A 15000-nucleotide genomic window follows, 5' to 3' on the forward strand; every position below is an offset into this window, starting at 1 on the left:
TCTCGGCCTTTTATAGTGGCGCTGTCTGTGTCGTCAGTCTGTGGCAGTATTTGTTTGAGCAAATGTATATTTGACATACACCCCCATATGTGTATTCATGTGTGCCTATGTGTGTGCCTGTGTGTGTGTGTGTGTGTGTGTGTGTGTGTGTGTGTGAGTGAGTGTGTCTAAGCTTTTATTAAATCACCAATTCAGCAATTAAATCTAAACCAAAGTCCTTTTAAGGCATATAAGTGTCTCTGTCTAAACATCGGCGAGAAGACTCTGAGAGCTGATGATGTGTGTGTGTGTGTGTGTGTGTGTGCAGACGGGAGAGTACGGCACTGATGAAGATGAGGAGATGAGCCCCATGTTCCCCAACGCCATCGAGGTGTTTGACCTCGCCGAGAATGAAGACATGCTGTCGCCCGTGGAGATGGACCCCGAGAAACTCGTCCACAAGTTTAAGGAGGTGAGCGCTGTTCACACTGCACATAAACCAGCCATTTACTGTAGATCAGAGCTTGTCCTTGGTATGGTATGGTTAGGACCCCCTCGAAAATGAGATGGTACGTCTCAAGGGGCTAGCCTTGAAATAAAGAATAAAGAATAAAAGAATAAAGTAATAGATGCCATAATTCTATTCTTGAGGGAATAATGTCAAGGAAAAAACTCATGCAGGCTAAAGGTTGATGGAATGAATGTACAGCTCTCATCTTATATTAAATCAAAACATTTGCTATTTGCTACATTTGTCATTAGATGATGATTAGATTTACAGCGGCAACGTGCCATGATATGAATTCTATAACGTGTTATTTGTAGTGTTGCGAATTAGCACCGGTGCTAAAACACTCAAACAGTGCATCTGGTTTGTCCAATGTAATTGCTATGTTCATATAAAATAAACATTAATAGTAATAATTTATCCATAAATAGAAATTAATAACAAAAAAAGTAATGATATATCATTATTTCATATAAAACTCTACTTCAGAAATAGAATGCAGTGAATAGAATGTGCTGGTAGTTCTCTCCTCTTCAGTTCTCTGTGCAGAAAAAAGTTGGTGTCAGGCCGGTCAGCTTGCATGCCACTGGAGTCAGGAGCGTAAATGTGTTGCGTTAGCAGTTCCCGCTAATGGGAGAGATTAGCATTTAATGAAGAGTAAAAGCTTTGGTCTTCACGCCTGAAGGGGGCTTAAGCGCAGCAGTAAGGGGAGTGTGTCAGGGCCTCTACTTCAGGCCTGTTGGAACATGTGCTTGTAAGGAAGCTTGTTCCTTTGGGGATCATACGTTCAACCGTACATGCAATGTGTCCAAAGTTGTTTGTGTTGTTGGTACTTCCGCTTGTCTACTTTTCCCACAAACTTTGAGATCCTCTGGGGACACGTGTGTGCTTACGGAAATAGTGCCTGAAGCCGTGGACTGTGCTAGGCAAACATTTGCGATAATTAACGTTGCTCGTTTGATAAGATTGGTCTGTCACTGGTTTTATGTGTTTCCTGTCATTGGCATGATACCTTGCAAGTCGCAATGCAGATGTTGAAGAGGACATGGTAGTTCTCAAGTAGTGATTAATATAGCCAAAATAATATAACTCTCTCTCTCTCTCTCCCTCTCTCTCTCTCTCTCTCTCTCTCTCTCTCTCTCTCTCTCTCCCTCTAACACACACTCTTTCTCTCTCCCTCTATCTCTCCTCCTCTCTCCACAGCTCCAGATTAAGCATGCTGTCACCCAAGCGGAGATTCAGCAGCTGAAGCGGAAGGTAAGGATGCAGAAATGCTCAGCATCACGCTCAGTTTGGCACAACAGCCCCATTACCCCATACAATTGGCTGTCATATACCAGTTCATTTGCATCAGAAATATATCCAGCTATTTAGCTAAATCGGTTTGATTGTTGTGCTTTGTAATTCCTACTCTGTAAAGATACACAAGTCTAATTATCATTCATCCATTCACATTGCAGTGCAAAAGTCTTGTACAATATGTGAGACTCTGTGCATGATGCCAAGTTGTCTGATACCCCCATGTTGGTGTTCAGAACTTCATTTACTTGAAGCTAAATTTGGCAATGTGTTAGACTCATCTTGTGTGATAACATGTCAAGATAACAAAAAGACCTCCACCACCAGTAGACCTCGCAACTCTAGCATGTGGCTGACATATGGGATTTTATTGTCTTCCTTCCACCTCTCTTTCATCATGCCTCTCACTCTCTATTCATCATCTATTCATGTCTCTCCATCTCTCTCTCTTCTTCATCCTCCTTCTGTTTCTTATTCCGTTCTCTCTCCCTTCCTCCCTTTTCTCACACACTCTCTCGCTCTCTCTCACCTCCCTTTCTCTCTCTCTCCCTTCCCCTTTCCTACTCATCACCTCTTTCTTCCTCCCTCTCTCCCTGCTTCCCTTTCCACCTGCCTCTTTCTCTTTCTCTCCTCTCTTTCTCCCTCCCTCTCATCCTCTCTCCTTTCCTCCATCCCTCCCTCACTCTCCCTTCCTCCCTCCCTCCTTCTCTCTCTCCCTCCATCCCTCTCTCCCTCCCTCTCTCTCCCTCCCTCTCTCCTTTCCTCCCTCCCTCCCTCTCTCTCTCCTTTTCACCATCCCTCCCTCCCTTTCTCTCTCTCTCTCCCTCCCTCTCTCCTTTCCTCCATCCCCCCTCTCTCTCTCCCCCTCTCTCTCTCCTTTCCTCCATCCCTCCCCCTCTCTCTCTCTCTCCCTCCATCCCTCCCTCTCTCCTTTCCTCCTTCCCTCCCTCCCTCCCTCCCCCTCTCTCCATCCCTCCCTCCCTCCCTCCCTCCCTCTCTCTCTCTCTCCCTGCAGCTGGCCCATGCGGAGCAGGAGAAGCTGCGCTGGCGGATGGAGCGCGCTCAGCTGGAGCAGAGCGTGCGCGAGAGCAAGGAGCGCATGGAGAAGCTGGAGGGCTACTGGATGGAGGCCCAGTCCCTGTGCCAGGCCGTGGACGAGCACCTCAAAGAGACGCAGGCCCAGTACCAGGCCCTGGAGCGCAAGTACAGCAAGGCCAAGAGACTCATCAAAGAATACCAGCAGAAGTAAGAGACGCGGAGCAGAGCACTGCATATATGCAGGGTGACAGAGCAGCAGAGGGAACATGCACTGTTTTAGAATAAGTTTAGTGGGGTCAAGAGACTCAGTCAAAGCTAAAGATATTACATATATTACTCAAAAAGCAATTTTCACATTTAGCACAGCATATGCTTTGCACTTGTCAACTCAAATGACAACATGCATCATTGAAGTTGAAGTTGAGCATTATTGAAAATAATGTTTGGTATCTCTCTCTCTCTTTCTATGTGTGTGTGTGTGTGTGTGTCTGTGTCTGTGTGTGTCTGTGTCTGTGTCTGTGTGCGTGTTTGAACAGGGAAATTGAGTACCTGAAGAAGGAGACCGCCCAGCGAAGAGCTCAGGAAGAGACAGAGGCTACTCACAAGGTCGAGACAGATAATCTCCAAGACAAGGTAAAAGTACGTCTCTGTGTATGTGTGCGTCAAGGGTTCTGGGTTTACATGGAAGGCACTTCCAATTACTACTAGTAATAGCACTGAGAGGCTCTAGCATTAAATGCTAAATGCTAAATACTGAAAGACAGAACTGATAGCCAATCACACTCTCTCTTTCCCCCTCACTCTCCAATCAGATCTCAGACCTGGAGACCAAAGTGGATGCTCTGAAGACCTCCGACCCGTCCTAAACCTCTAAGCCCGAGGAAGAGAGGGAGCCTGGCCCGTGATCCCAGCTCATCCTTTTCCTCCAGCTAGCTTTCCCCCCAGCAGCCACAGAGAAAACGAACGAACAAACAAACGAACGGCTGGAAAACCCCCCCCGAGAAACGAACGACAGGAAGAAGACTGGGAAATGGGATGCTACTGAGGAAAGGGGAATTCAAAACACACACACACACACACACACACACACACACACACACACAGCTTAAAAAAACAGACAAAACCAAACTCTCTTTCGATGTCTTGTTGTTCCCATGGTGTTTGTCAGTGTGTCCATAGAAGGCACGTGACAACTCTTCGGTCTCACGTGTAACAACCACCAAACCACCCCTGAAATAACGTCAGTGGTTTTCGATTCATCAGTTTTAGGCTTATCTTTCATCACTTACTGCCCGAGCCTGTCACGTCATGGGACAAACCACACACAGCAGCATCAAAGAGCAGACATTCTACAGCTACAGTGTAATAACGCCGAATTTCTCAATGCACGACAAGGAAAACCCCAAAATGGCCGCCCCCCTCTTGACCTGTCAATCAGTTGGAGGAATTGGATGGAGAGCGAGAGAGAGAGCGAGAAAGAGAGATAGTTCCGTTTGTACAGAAGGAAATCCCTGTAAGAGGACAAGACTGAGCTTGTATATATTCTTTACATATATTTAAAACAAAATGTTTGTTTGTTTTTTTTAAACGCTTCAAGCAGTGTGCGGAGGATGGTGTGGGTGAGTGGGCGGGAAGAGGTGTTACTGAAGCCATTGCTGTATGGCCACACCGTTCTCTTAGCGAAAAAAAAGTATGGTGTGTTAGATAAGAGGTGCAAAACCGAGTCGTGAGGACCGGAAGACGAATGGTTGTGTATTTCCTTCTCTTAGCGAAAAAGGGGCAAACAGGGTTTGAATATGTGGAAGCGTAACATATTAACATGAGGTTATGGGGTTGCTTTACCTCTCTCTCAGTTTAACGTAGATGAATAAAGGGTCAGTATTACCATGATGATGATGATAATGTGCTTGACTCTGTGTGAATGAGGGATGTAAAGTCATCCCCCTAAACAGTCTGTGGTGGTCATCAGTGGAGTCGCGTATCAAAACGTATTGGCGGGAGAAGGAAAGAAAAGAAACTAGACTATGCTTCCCATGAGCTCTAGGGTGAAGTTGTGCAGAAGGGTGAAAGAGAAGGTGGATCCTCCGTGTGGGTTCCACACAGTACTATTCTGAACCTCAGAAACCAGCCAGCTGCCTTCTTCCCTTCACTGTCGCTCATCTCATTGGCTTGGCATTAAATTCTTTGTATTTTAGCATCGAATAGAGTACCGCTCACATTGCCTCCCTCTCATGCTCCTTTGATGCTTTGACTTTCATGGCTCAACCTCAAAATGGCCTCACTTTTACAGCATGCTGGCCTCCTTTTTTAAGAAAAAAACCATTTCACCGCAAAACAAACCATTTCACCTCAGCATCATCGGTAATGCTAATAGAACTCATTTCACTTTTTAGACTGTGAAATAAAAGTCTCTTTTTCGAGTTACTCTGACTTTCATAGGCCTCTATAGTAACTGTTCCAGCTGTGACGAATTCACCAGTCCATGATCCTAGCCTACCAGGCCAACACTCAGTCTCTGGCTGGGGCGAAGGCCCTCACTAGGCACTGAGTGGTCTCTGTTGGATGGTTGGCATTTCCCATGGTCCCCTCTGCAGTCTTCCCCCCATCTCCCCTCCGTGGTCCTTCTGCTTAGGGCGTTTGCTGTTAAACTCCCAGTGCTTAAGCTTTAGCTTCTGTTGGTAGGTGTTAGATTAAGCAGTTTTGTGAGGACATACAGTATGTAACAGGCAAACATACACATACATACACACACATACACACACACACACAAATGGTCACTCATGAAGAGTCTTATTTTGAAAAGATGGAATGATATGGTTCCTGAAGGTTTTTTTTTATTTGGTTGTCTTTGTTGTGTCTGTGTTTTTTTTTTTTTACGTGGAGGACTCTGATGTTAGGGCAATGGAGATTGGGCCTTATCTATTTGAATTTGTTTCACTTCTTTTTGTCTCATTGGAACATAATTTAAGGTTTATATTGCTCAGAAGTGTGCAAATGGAAGTGGGATCATACTTACAGGAACAGTTACATTCGTACCCCTCTGTTGCTCAAACAGAACAGTGTTACCAGAGCCAGCGCAGTTAAGTATTTCTAGTTTGGTCCACCTCTGGTGCAAAAGCAGTTTAATAAGGAAAGTATTATTCTCTCGGTTTGATTGATTTCAGTCAAAGATGTTGAAAACTCTTGCATCTTTGGACCACATAAGGTATTATGTACAGACAGCCCACAACGTTATTGTAATGGTTTCTCAAAGTTACCTGTTTTCTTATTATAAGAAAATGACTTGGGGTAAACAATAAGCATGGTATCGCTGTCGGCTGTTTTTCTTTTTTTTTATTATTAGTTGATTCCTTTTTATTGTAAACCAGACCTACTGGAATTAAGCATGGAATGACCATTACATCATTAAACATCAGATTCTTCAGCTAGAATCCTATTTTCCAAACAGTCAGCCTCATACTCCAAAGCTAATCTCTACACCATTGCAGTTGTAGTCTTTTCACTGAGGCCAGTGCAGTATATGTGACATTCTAAAGAGATTAACTAGCTGCAATGAACCAGATGAATTGTATCAGTACTTATGGTGTTGGTGGAGAGAACATGTCTGATTCCATTTGATGACACCCTTCCAAGAGGGAGCTTGTAGTTTTATTAGGGTTACTTGTTTTTGTTTTTTTTTTTAACTCGGCACCTTGTTAAGAGGGCTCAGCAAGATCACTGAAAAAAGTCAGGAACAGAACATAGGACTACCAGACAGGTAATATGCTGTAACAAACATTCCATGAACAACAGATGCCATTCCTTGCTTCATGTTGCTACCGCATCCTTTAAAGTCCACTTGCGACACTGACTACGAATGGACAAACTCGACGGTGAACTCACTTGGCTTGAGCTGCTGTACACCAACGTGCAGAGCAGTTGACCTGGGAACTGTGCAGACATCTCAAACATCACTAGCAGCAACAGGACTCTTGTCTGAGCTGTCCTCCTGAGAAGACGGCAACGAAATGGCATCAGGAAATTGTTTGATTGAAACTAGCAATGCCAGTCCAGGATTTTCTTCTTTTTTTTTTAACAGCACACTCAGTGATGTTTTTGTTTTGTTTTGTTTTATTTTGTTTAAATGCTCTTGTTTTGGACCTTTGGATCAAGTTAAATCTTTGTGTACCTAAAGAGCAGCTGACTGATGGGTCATGTTCCAGTCCCACTGCATAGCAGCAGTCAACTGCTCTCTAGAACGTATGGATTAGCAGGGCATAACAATCTCCTGGGGATGAAAAGAAAACATGAAACTCACAGCCATTCCTTGTTTTGTATTTAATGTTTTTTTTACCCCTGCTTTGTAATTTGCTGTCATGATTCATGAACAATAATGATAACAATAATAAACAATAAACTTCATCTTGCTCATCTGGCATAATTTAGTCATCATTAATAATAAATGCAAATGTGTGGAACAGCTGAATCTGAAGTCTATTTTGTCTGAGAAAATGATGCGTATTCTGTTGGAAAGCATCAGAAACATCAATACAGACAGACATACAAACGACACCACACACTCACACAAGCCTCAATGACGGCACTCTATTGAACATCTCAATTAAATGTTTTAACTAAAGATCTTCATGAGCGCAACCACTGAGCAGCCATGCCAACAACTCCCTCACTCAAACACACATACAGTAATTTCCCACGTATTAGTCACACTGTGTTTAAACAGTAGGACAGTGTTTTATGCCAATTAAGATAAAGCAAAACCATTTACTAACCGTACCCATGTATTGATCGCAGTGCCCAATATACTGTACCCCAATGAATCAGAATCAATTCAGGCTTTAATCATAATAAATTCATTACCATGTATAGCCCGCCCCGTATAAACTCGGATAATGCTCGGGAAATTACTGTATAGACGTGCATGCCCACCCTGGATTAAACAGCTGAATCAGATGAGACTTTAGTCCGAGCTTTTGTTGGAGAATATTATGGACACCAATACAAAATAGACATACTAATTACACACACGCACACACACACACTCAATCACTACCTTACTGCATTGCACAGACTGCACACCATACTCAGACATGTTCATCAGAAGAGGCTTTATTTGGATGCATTGTGTTCCTCTCTGGCGCTGAAGAGGTGCACCCCCCTCCCAGAAAGAATGAGAGCGCCCTGACAAGTTTCAGGAGAGTTCACTTGTAAACACTGACTTCTGTACAAAACTCAAAAGAGAGTACAACAAGATTCGGATTCTTGCCCGTTTCAAGAAAAAAAGAAGCAACCATAGCTTAAACTTAACCAAATGAAAACACAACCAAAATACAAAACCAAATAAAAAATATAGTCCAACTAAAGCCATAACACAAAGTAAACGATCAGAACCGAAACACAAAATGGAGATAAAGCTGTACAATTCATCCATCTTTAGGTTAGCTGACGCCATCCATTTCTGACAACTAACTTTCTTTTCTTTCTTACATGTGTTCAATTTTTTACTGTACAAGGAACACCCGTTCTTTTAAATGTACAAAACAAATATTCTCCTAGAACGGCCATCTCATAGCTCATACATAAAATAGAATCTCCATATTATTTATTTATGTACATTTTGAATTATTATTTACACGGCAGCCAGCCAGGCAGCCCTCTGAATGGAGGTTGACCCAGGTAGTGATCCTGAGGCCGTCACATCGCAGGCAAACAGGTGGAAGCCATTTCACCCGGGAGTAGTTCTTCACATCCAGCACGTCAGCATGGAGCATGTCATTTTCACTTCACACATTCACTAGCTTATGTTAAAAAAGCAAAGCGACATGTATAAAGAAAAAAATTAACTTACCATCACAGTTCGATTAAAACACAGTCAATATTCTACACCAAAAAAGTATGGTAAATGGACTTGGTAATTGCTCTTAAGTGACATCAAAATGCTAATATGACCAATAGCTGAAATCCTCCCAAACTAGGTGCATTTCAATACAGTCAAACTGGCAAAAACAAACACACTTTAAATAGCGTTGAGCTCTACTGGGATCTTGGTTTAGGCCGTGACCCCGAAAATGGTAACTCTGTGTTCTATGTCCATGGCATTTTGCAGAGCACGCAAGCATTTTAAAAGAAGCTGAATGACCAGCAGGTTACAGAGTTCTGGCGTCTTCATGGCACACAGTTCATGGCTTTCAGGAGCTCGAACTGTGTTCACTGACTGAGATGTAATGCCCCTTCAGTAATGTTGCTGAAGAGGGGTTGGATGGAGGAGATGATGCTCCTGACCCAGAGAGAGGCATCCCTGACAGACAGCCAAGCCTGGGGCAGACCCGGCCCTGACCTGGCCACAGCATGGCCGAATCAGGACCAGCTCCATTCCAGGCTGAGCCGCCATCTTGGCTCGAGTCCATGGCTTTGCTTCTGTTTGTTTTCATGGTGCAAAGGTGCAGCTGAGAGCTTCCGTGTCCAGCGGAGGCCGTTCGCCTGCGATGTAGAAGTCTTTTGACGTCAGCAGCACTAGCAGAGTTTGTGGTTCTCAGGAGAGGACGACGCGTAGCCTCCAATAGCTGAGCTTAGCGCTTTCAGCTTACCCGAGAATAAGTGCCCACGTTGGCTCAAGAGAAGAAAAGAGAGAGGTAAGATTGGGTTGGGGTTGGGGTTAGGGTGGGATGGGGTTGGACTCATGGGTTGTGGAGGAGACACTAAGGGTGTAGAGGTAAGATTGTCTCACAAGGGGGGCAGAGATGTGATGGTGGGAGGCGGGGGACAAAAAAAAAAGTCCTTAAGTCCTTAAGTCCAGAAGTCTGAGAAAAAATAAGATTAAAAAAAAATCAGAGGATGAAGCTTATGCAGTCAGAAACCAGATGTTTCTTTTCCCTTTTTGTCCTGAGTAGCTCCTGATAGGATGATGGCCTATGCGCTACTCTTCCAGTTCGGTTCGGTGAGTTCGGTTTCTGGCAGTGCAGACTGGACAGGCATTGCTTAGAGATGACCAATGAGAAAGCAGGAAGGGAGGGGCTTAAAATAAGCAAACTTTGCATTGTCCCATGGAGGTCACTGCCATACCCTTCTGCGGTCTCCCTTTGGAGATGTGGCTTCTGTCCAGCCACAGCCTTCAATGGGCCAATCAAAACAGCAGCTTTAGTTCCACAGCCTCATTTGGACCAATCACAACACTGGCGACTGTTCCACAGCCTCTTCCTGACAAACGAGGAATGGAATCTTTGATCCTCCATTGCTTTTGACATTAGTGTTAGGCCTTCCCTTGTTAGAGCTAGTCTTTGCTCAGTCATTGACTGGATGAGAATTGCTTTTGCCATGAGTGGCGAGTTCTTGAAAACAACACTGTCCAAACTGTTCAAGCTCAAGAAAACATAATCTTGGGGAGAGGTAACCAATCAATGACCAGCGCTAAGGAGAAGGGGTTGACCAATGATGGGTCATTTTTGGAGTGGGATCCTGAAGCAGAAAGGGCGTGATCCTGATTAAAAGGTGGGAGCTAATTGGTCCAGGAGGGGATGGAAGGGCGGGTTTTACAGGTTGAGGGGTGTGGTCTTCAGTGGGTCAGAGGTTCCTCTGGACTCTGGCTCACATGTCTTTGGGCTCCAGCTTGCAGGACATCTCGAACAGCAGGTTCTGATTGTCAATGACCTGAAGCTGGCGCACGTAGGCCTTCGTCTGGAGATGAGAGGGGGATGGCTCGGCCTCCACAGCTGGAGAGGGAGAGAGAGAGAGGTAGAGTAGAGAAGAAGGGACAGGAAGAGAAAAAAACAGATCACATTACTGTCAAGCTTTCAAAAGAGATACACACTTACATATCTCCAATATACCTCCACTTGTTTCACTGGTTCGTCAATAGATGGCGACGTTTTACTTATTCATGGCCAATACGGCAAGTCGTTGTAATAAATCAGTTGTCCACTAGCAGGCAACGTCTATACACTAGCAATCCACCAGGGGGGAACATCGAGTCAGTTTTCTCACTCCCCCCTTCCAGTTGACCTAACAGCAGGAAGCCTGCATCCCTGCATCCGTTGCTAAGCCACGCACTGCATATGAAAGAGCCGAGAGGAGGGAGGAGGGGGCTCTTTTGACTCAAATCAACTCCAACCAAAGAACGAGACTCTTTCTCCCAAAGGAGCTATAAATAGACACACATTGTCCTCCTAAGTCACAGCAAGTACAAATCTGGTTACACACCCACACACACACCTATAATACATTCATACACACCCTGGCACACGTACACTCCCATTATGCATTTACGTACACACACACTGACATCACAGGTTGTCATCTCAGCGTTAGGCTGAGACCGAGCTGCTACTACAGAGGCAGAGATGATGCAGTCCTACTTCTCTCGGCCTGTCAAGTGCTGACATCTTGTATTTACACCATCTTATATCAGCCCGAGTGCAGCTCAGAGCGCCAAGGCCCATCACAGCTATCCAGTCCAGTACTGTTGTCAGAACAAATAGCTCCGGATACAAAGATATGTTCTCAAATGACTACAGACGGAGACTCTGCTTAGTCTAGTCTTACGAATCTGACCTTGTCCACAGTTGTGCACACAAAGATATAGGATATTTAGATGATGTGTTCATGACAAATTAACCAAAAAAAACCCGACAGATACGTTGATGTTTTCTTTTTCTGAATGCGACAACCCAAAACAGACATGAAAAAGTAGAAGTCTGAAGGCTGGCCTGCCTGCACAGGCTGGGAGCCAATCTCTCCTTAATGGAGGCCGAAGGGAAGCAATCCTCTCAGCAAAACCAACCGAGACGAGAACGAAAGATGAGCGCGAGGGTGAGAAAGAGGGAGAGAACAAGAGAACGCTAGAAGGAGAGCGATAAGGAGAGACGGAGGTTCCTCTTCATTAGCCCCTCAGAGCGGCTCGTTGGTGACAGGTGCACGGGACAGGCACTAGTGTGGCTGTGCTGCTAAGAGGCAATTTCCAAGGCAGCAGTCTGCTGTGGATATAGAGCCGTAGTCTGGCTCTGATCTAGAAGTGATCTGACACTTGTCTGGATGTAGAGCTCTTAACAAGATAATATGTGTAGCACAAGGCACACCAACCAACCTCCACTGGCTACTCTACAGAGGACACATGGCCCCGAACCTGCGTAGTGTAATAGAAGTTGCACTCGAGTTGACAGAGAAAAGAGGGGAGAGAGATAGAGAGAGGGAGAGAGATAGAGAGTGAGAGAGTGAGAGAGAGCGAGAAAGAAAGAGAGAGAGAGCGAGAGAGAGAAAGAAAGAGAGAGAGAGAGAGAAAACGGATTGTACATGTTGCACTTGCAGCCCTGCGGTATCGTAAAACAATCTTGGACTGATTTCACAGTTTGGTGTTCTTCTGATTTAGGCTTCCCAAAGAAAAATGATCAATCTCTTTTTGGCTTTGAGGGGGAAAACAATCCACTCTGCCAAGCTTAAGCACCAAAAACAGTGCAGTAGCAGCAGGTTGCATTCAAACAGAAAGCCAATCCTTTAATACAACTGGCCTTCTGTCCTGCCCTGACAGCAGCAACGGGCCCACTGCAGGTCCACTGGGCCTTTCGAACCAACACCGAGAAACGAGAGTGATTATTTCAGTTGGAGCTCAGAGTGGACCGTTTTCGCCCCTTCTGGGCACAATGCGGGCCAGACAGACCCCTTCCATCTGTCTGTTGCTAGGGCACCCGATTCTCACACAAACATGGCGGTGGAGAGGGAGACGATCATAAGACACCCTAAGCAGCGGTTTTCAGGGAGGTTTATTTATTTACTCATGATGATTATTGTTTCCAGGCATGGGGAGTGGCAGTGGCACACCTACAGTAATGGCCTGATGACAGCTGAGCAGGAGTAGGCAGCTCCCCAGGCTCTGATGGTGCCGAGGGTGTTGGCAGCAATTCCTGCCAGAGGTTGGGTGATGGCTGTACATGTACACGCCATTTTGGTCAGATGACCAGTGCCGCCTTGTACTCCCACCGTAAAGGTTACAGACCAGGGGAGATCGGGCCCTTGCAGTAATAGGCCCTAAACTATGGACTGAGCTGACACTGCATATAAGACTGGCTCCTTCTTTGCTTGTTCTTAAATCACATCTTAAAACTCAGTTTTACTCCCTGGCTTATAGCTTGGTATACAGTATGTGCTTTTTCTATCTATTTTATATACCTTATTCTTTATTATTTTGATAACATTATATAACTTATGCTTTCATTTATGTTTTTTTTTTTTTTTTTACTGCTCCTCCTGCTTTTTGTTTGTTCTGACTGTTATTTGTACAAACATCTCCTGATATTACGCCTACTAACGCCTGATGTCGTTTGACGCCTAACTGTACGTTCACATTGCCGCCGACTTGGGCATCCAAAGATACAGGAAGTCATTCATTTTCAATGGAAGCCGGCTTCTCTCAGCTGCAAGAAGCGGCAAATCCGTCGGCGTCGCGTTTTGGGCGCCTTGAGCCACTTGAGCGTCAATCAGAAAGTTGAAATTGGGTCAACTTTATGGTAATGAGCTATGATGCGGTTCAGCGGCAAACGACTAGCAACGAACACAGAATTCTGCCACGTCAGAGCAGCCAAAGCGTCTGAAGCTTCCAAAGCTTCCCCCAAGCATCCTTGGCAGGGCGTCCAGAGCCTCTTGGAAGCTCAAGTCGGTGGCAGTGTGTATGTACAGTTACTTACCTGTCGATCAGGTAAGTGAACTTTTCTATTGTATAGCGCTTCGCGTCGTGCCTAACAACGCCCCTTAGCTGTTCGATTATACAGTATAACACAGCCTCTCGGGGCTTATTGCTTAAACCTGACTTGACTCGATATATACACACCTTGCCCCTAAAACAATTTAAACTTCACCACATCCACTATATACTAGATACATGTATTTACTGTATGTATGCATGCATATGTGTGTGTGTGTGTGTGTGCATTATTTTGGGACATGTGTTTTGATGGTACCCTGTTTTGGTTTGTCGGAGTCCATGTTTGTATGCTTCAGGGCCCTGAGGGCTGTGCTGTTCCAAAACAGATGGACTAAGGCAGGGTGGAGCTGCTCTCTTTCAGCATAATACTCTCAGACAGGTAAATAGGTGTGTGTGTGAGCGTGTGTGAGTATGTGGGAATGTGTGTGTGTGTGTGTGTGTGTGTGTGTGTGTGTGTGTGTGTGAGCTTAAGTAAGGCCTAGGCATGTCTACGCGGGAGAGGCTAGGCACAGTGTCAAAAGCCAAAAGCTAATCCTGTCTGGCAGGTGAATGTCTGCATTAATCTGTGTGTGTGTGTGTGTGTGTGTGTGTGTGTGTGTGTGTGTGTGTGTGTGTGTGTGTGCTTCTGACATTTATGTGTGTGTGCTTGTGTCTGACTTACCAAGCTGAGAACTTCTGTATCGCCTGATGGTGCGCACCATCTCTGCCACTTTATGCTGAAAAATACAAAATAAAAGCATGAGAACTAGGTCACACCTTTCTCCACCCTTCCCTCCCTCCATCTTTCTCTTCCTCACACATTATTCAACACACACACACACACACACACACTTTAAGTCACCCAAAAAGGCTAATCATAATTGACAGTGTCTAGTCAGAATTAGAATCTCTGGAATGGAATGCAATGCAGCGGACAAAACTCACCATCTTCTCAAAGTTGACCAACTCCCCATGGAAGGTCTTACAGCTCTCATGAAGGAAGGTCAGATCTAACAGAGAGAGAGAGAGAGAGAGAGAGAGAGGAGAGAAAGAAGAATTGCACTCTGGTGAGATAGCAGTTATGTAAGGCTGTGTTAATACTTGTCATTGGGGCGTGTGGCTGCTCCATCTCCAGACACCACTGCAGTAGTAGCACTGACACTCAGAGCCAACTACATGGATGAGAGGAGAGAGGAACACGACACAAGAGAGAGGAGAAGAGATCAGGGGGGCAGAGGAAGAGAAAAGGAGAAGAGAGGAGGAGAGGGGAGAAGAGGGGAGAGGGGGTGAAAGGAGGAAGATGGAGGAGAGAAGAGAGGGGGAGGGAGAGGGAGAGGGAGGGGATGGGATAACCAGTGGAAGGACAATTAAAAGGATGGGAGAGGAGGATAAGAGAGGACTGCCGAAGACGAGAGAGGAGAGGAGGAGAGGATCAAAAGAGAAGAGAATGGAGGAGAAGACAGGAGTGGAGAACAAGAGAATGGAAGAAGAGACGTGAGGGGATCAGAGG

The 15000-nt window shown here is 45.2% G+C and overlaps 2 protein-coding genes across 4 annotated transcripts in view; one reads left to right on the top strand and one right to left on the bottom strand.

Moving 5' to 3' along the window:
- Positions 1 to 7234, top strand: part of ppp1r9ba (protein phosphatase 1, regulatory subunit 9Ba) — a 62369-nt gene extending 55135 nt beyond the window's left edge. For 2 of the 3 annotated variants that reach the window (XM_062532751.1, XM_062532752.1), the window contains exons 7-11: positions 308 to 451; positions 1691 to 1744; positions 2802 to 3031; positions 3361 to 3463; positions 3637 to 7234. In XM_062532751.1, coding sequence (XP_062388735.1) covers positions 308 to 451; positions 1691 to 1744; positions 2802 to 3031; positions 3361 to 3463; positions 3637 to 3690 — 585 coding nt within the window. In that variant the 3' untranslated portion in view covers positions 3691 to 7234. The remainder of the gene's footprint in view (positions 1 to 307; positions 452 to 1690; positions 1745 to 2801; positions 3032 to 3360; positions 3464 to 3636) is intronic. The other variant, XM_062532753.1, reaches the window with a different exon arrangement.
- Positions 7235 to 7914: 680 nt separating this feature from the next.
- The window catches only part of rapgefl1 (Rap guanine nucleotide exchange factor (GEF)-like 1), a 43500-nt gene continuing 36414 nt past the window's right edge, over positions 7915 to 15000 (bottom strand). Inside the window, exons 13-15 of the mRNA XM_062532754.1 lie at positions 14436 to 14500; positions 14173 to 14227; positions 7915 to 10530 (exon numbers count right to left, since the gene is read on the bottom strand). Coding sequence (XP_062388738.1) covers positions 10406 to 10530; positions 14173 to 14227; positions 14436 to 14500 — 245 coding nt within the window. The 3' untranslated portion in view covers positions 7915 to 10405. The remainder of the gene's footprint in view (positions 10531 to 14172; positions 14228 to 14435; positions 14501 to 15000) is intronic.

This window comes from Sardina pilchardus, chromosome 3, assembly GCF_963854185.1.
Source record: "Sardina pilchardus chromosome 3, fSarPil1.1, whole genome shotgun sequence".
Classification (NCBI taxonomy): Eukaryota; Metazoa; Chordata; class Actinopteri; order Clupeiformes; family Clupeidae; genus Sardina; species Sardina pilchardus.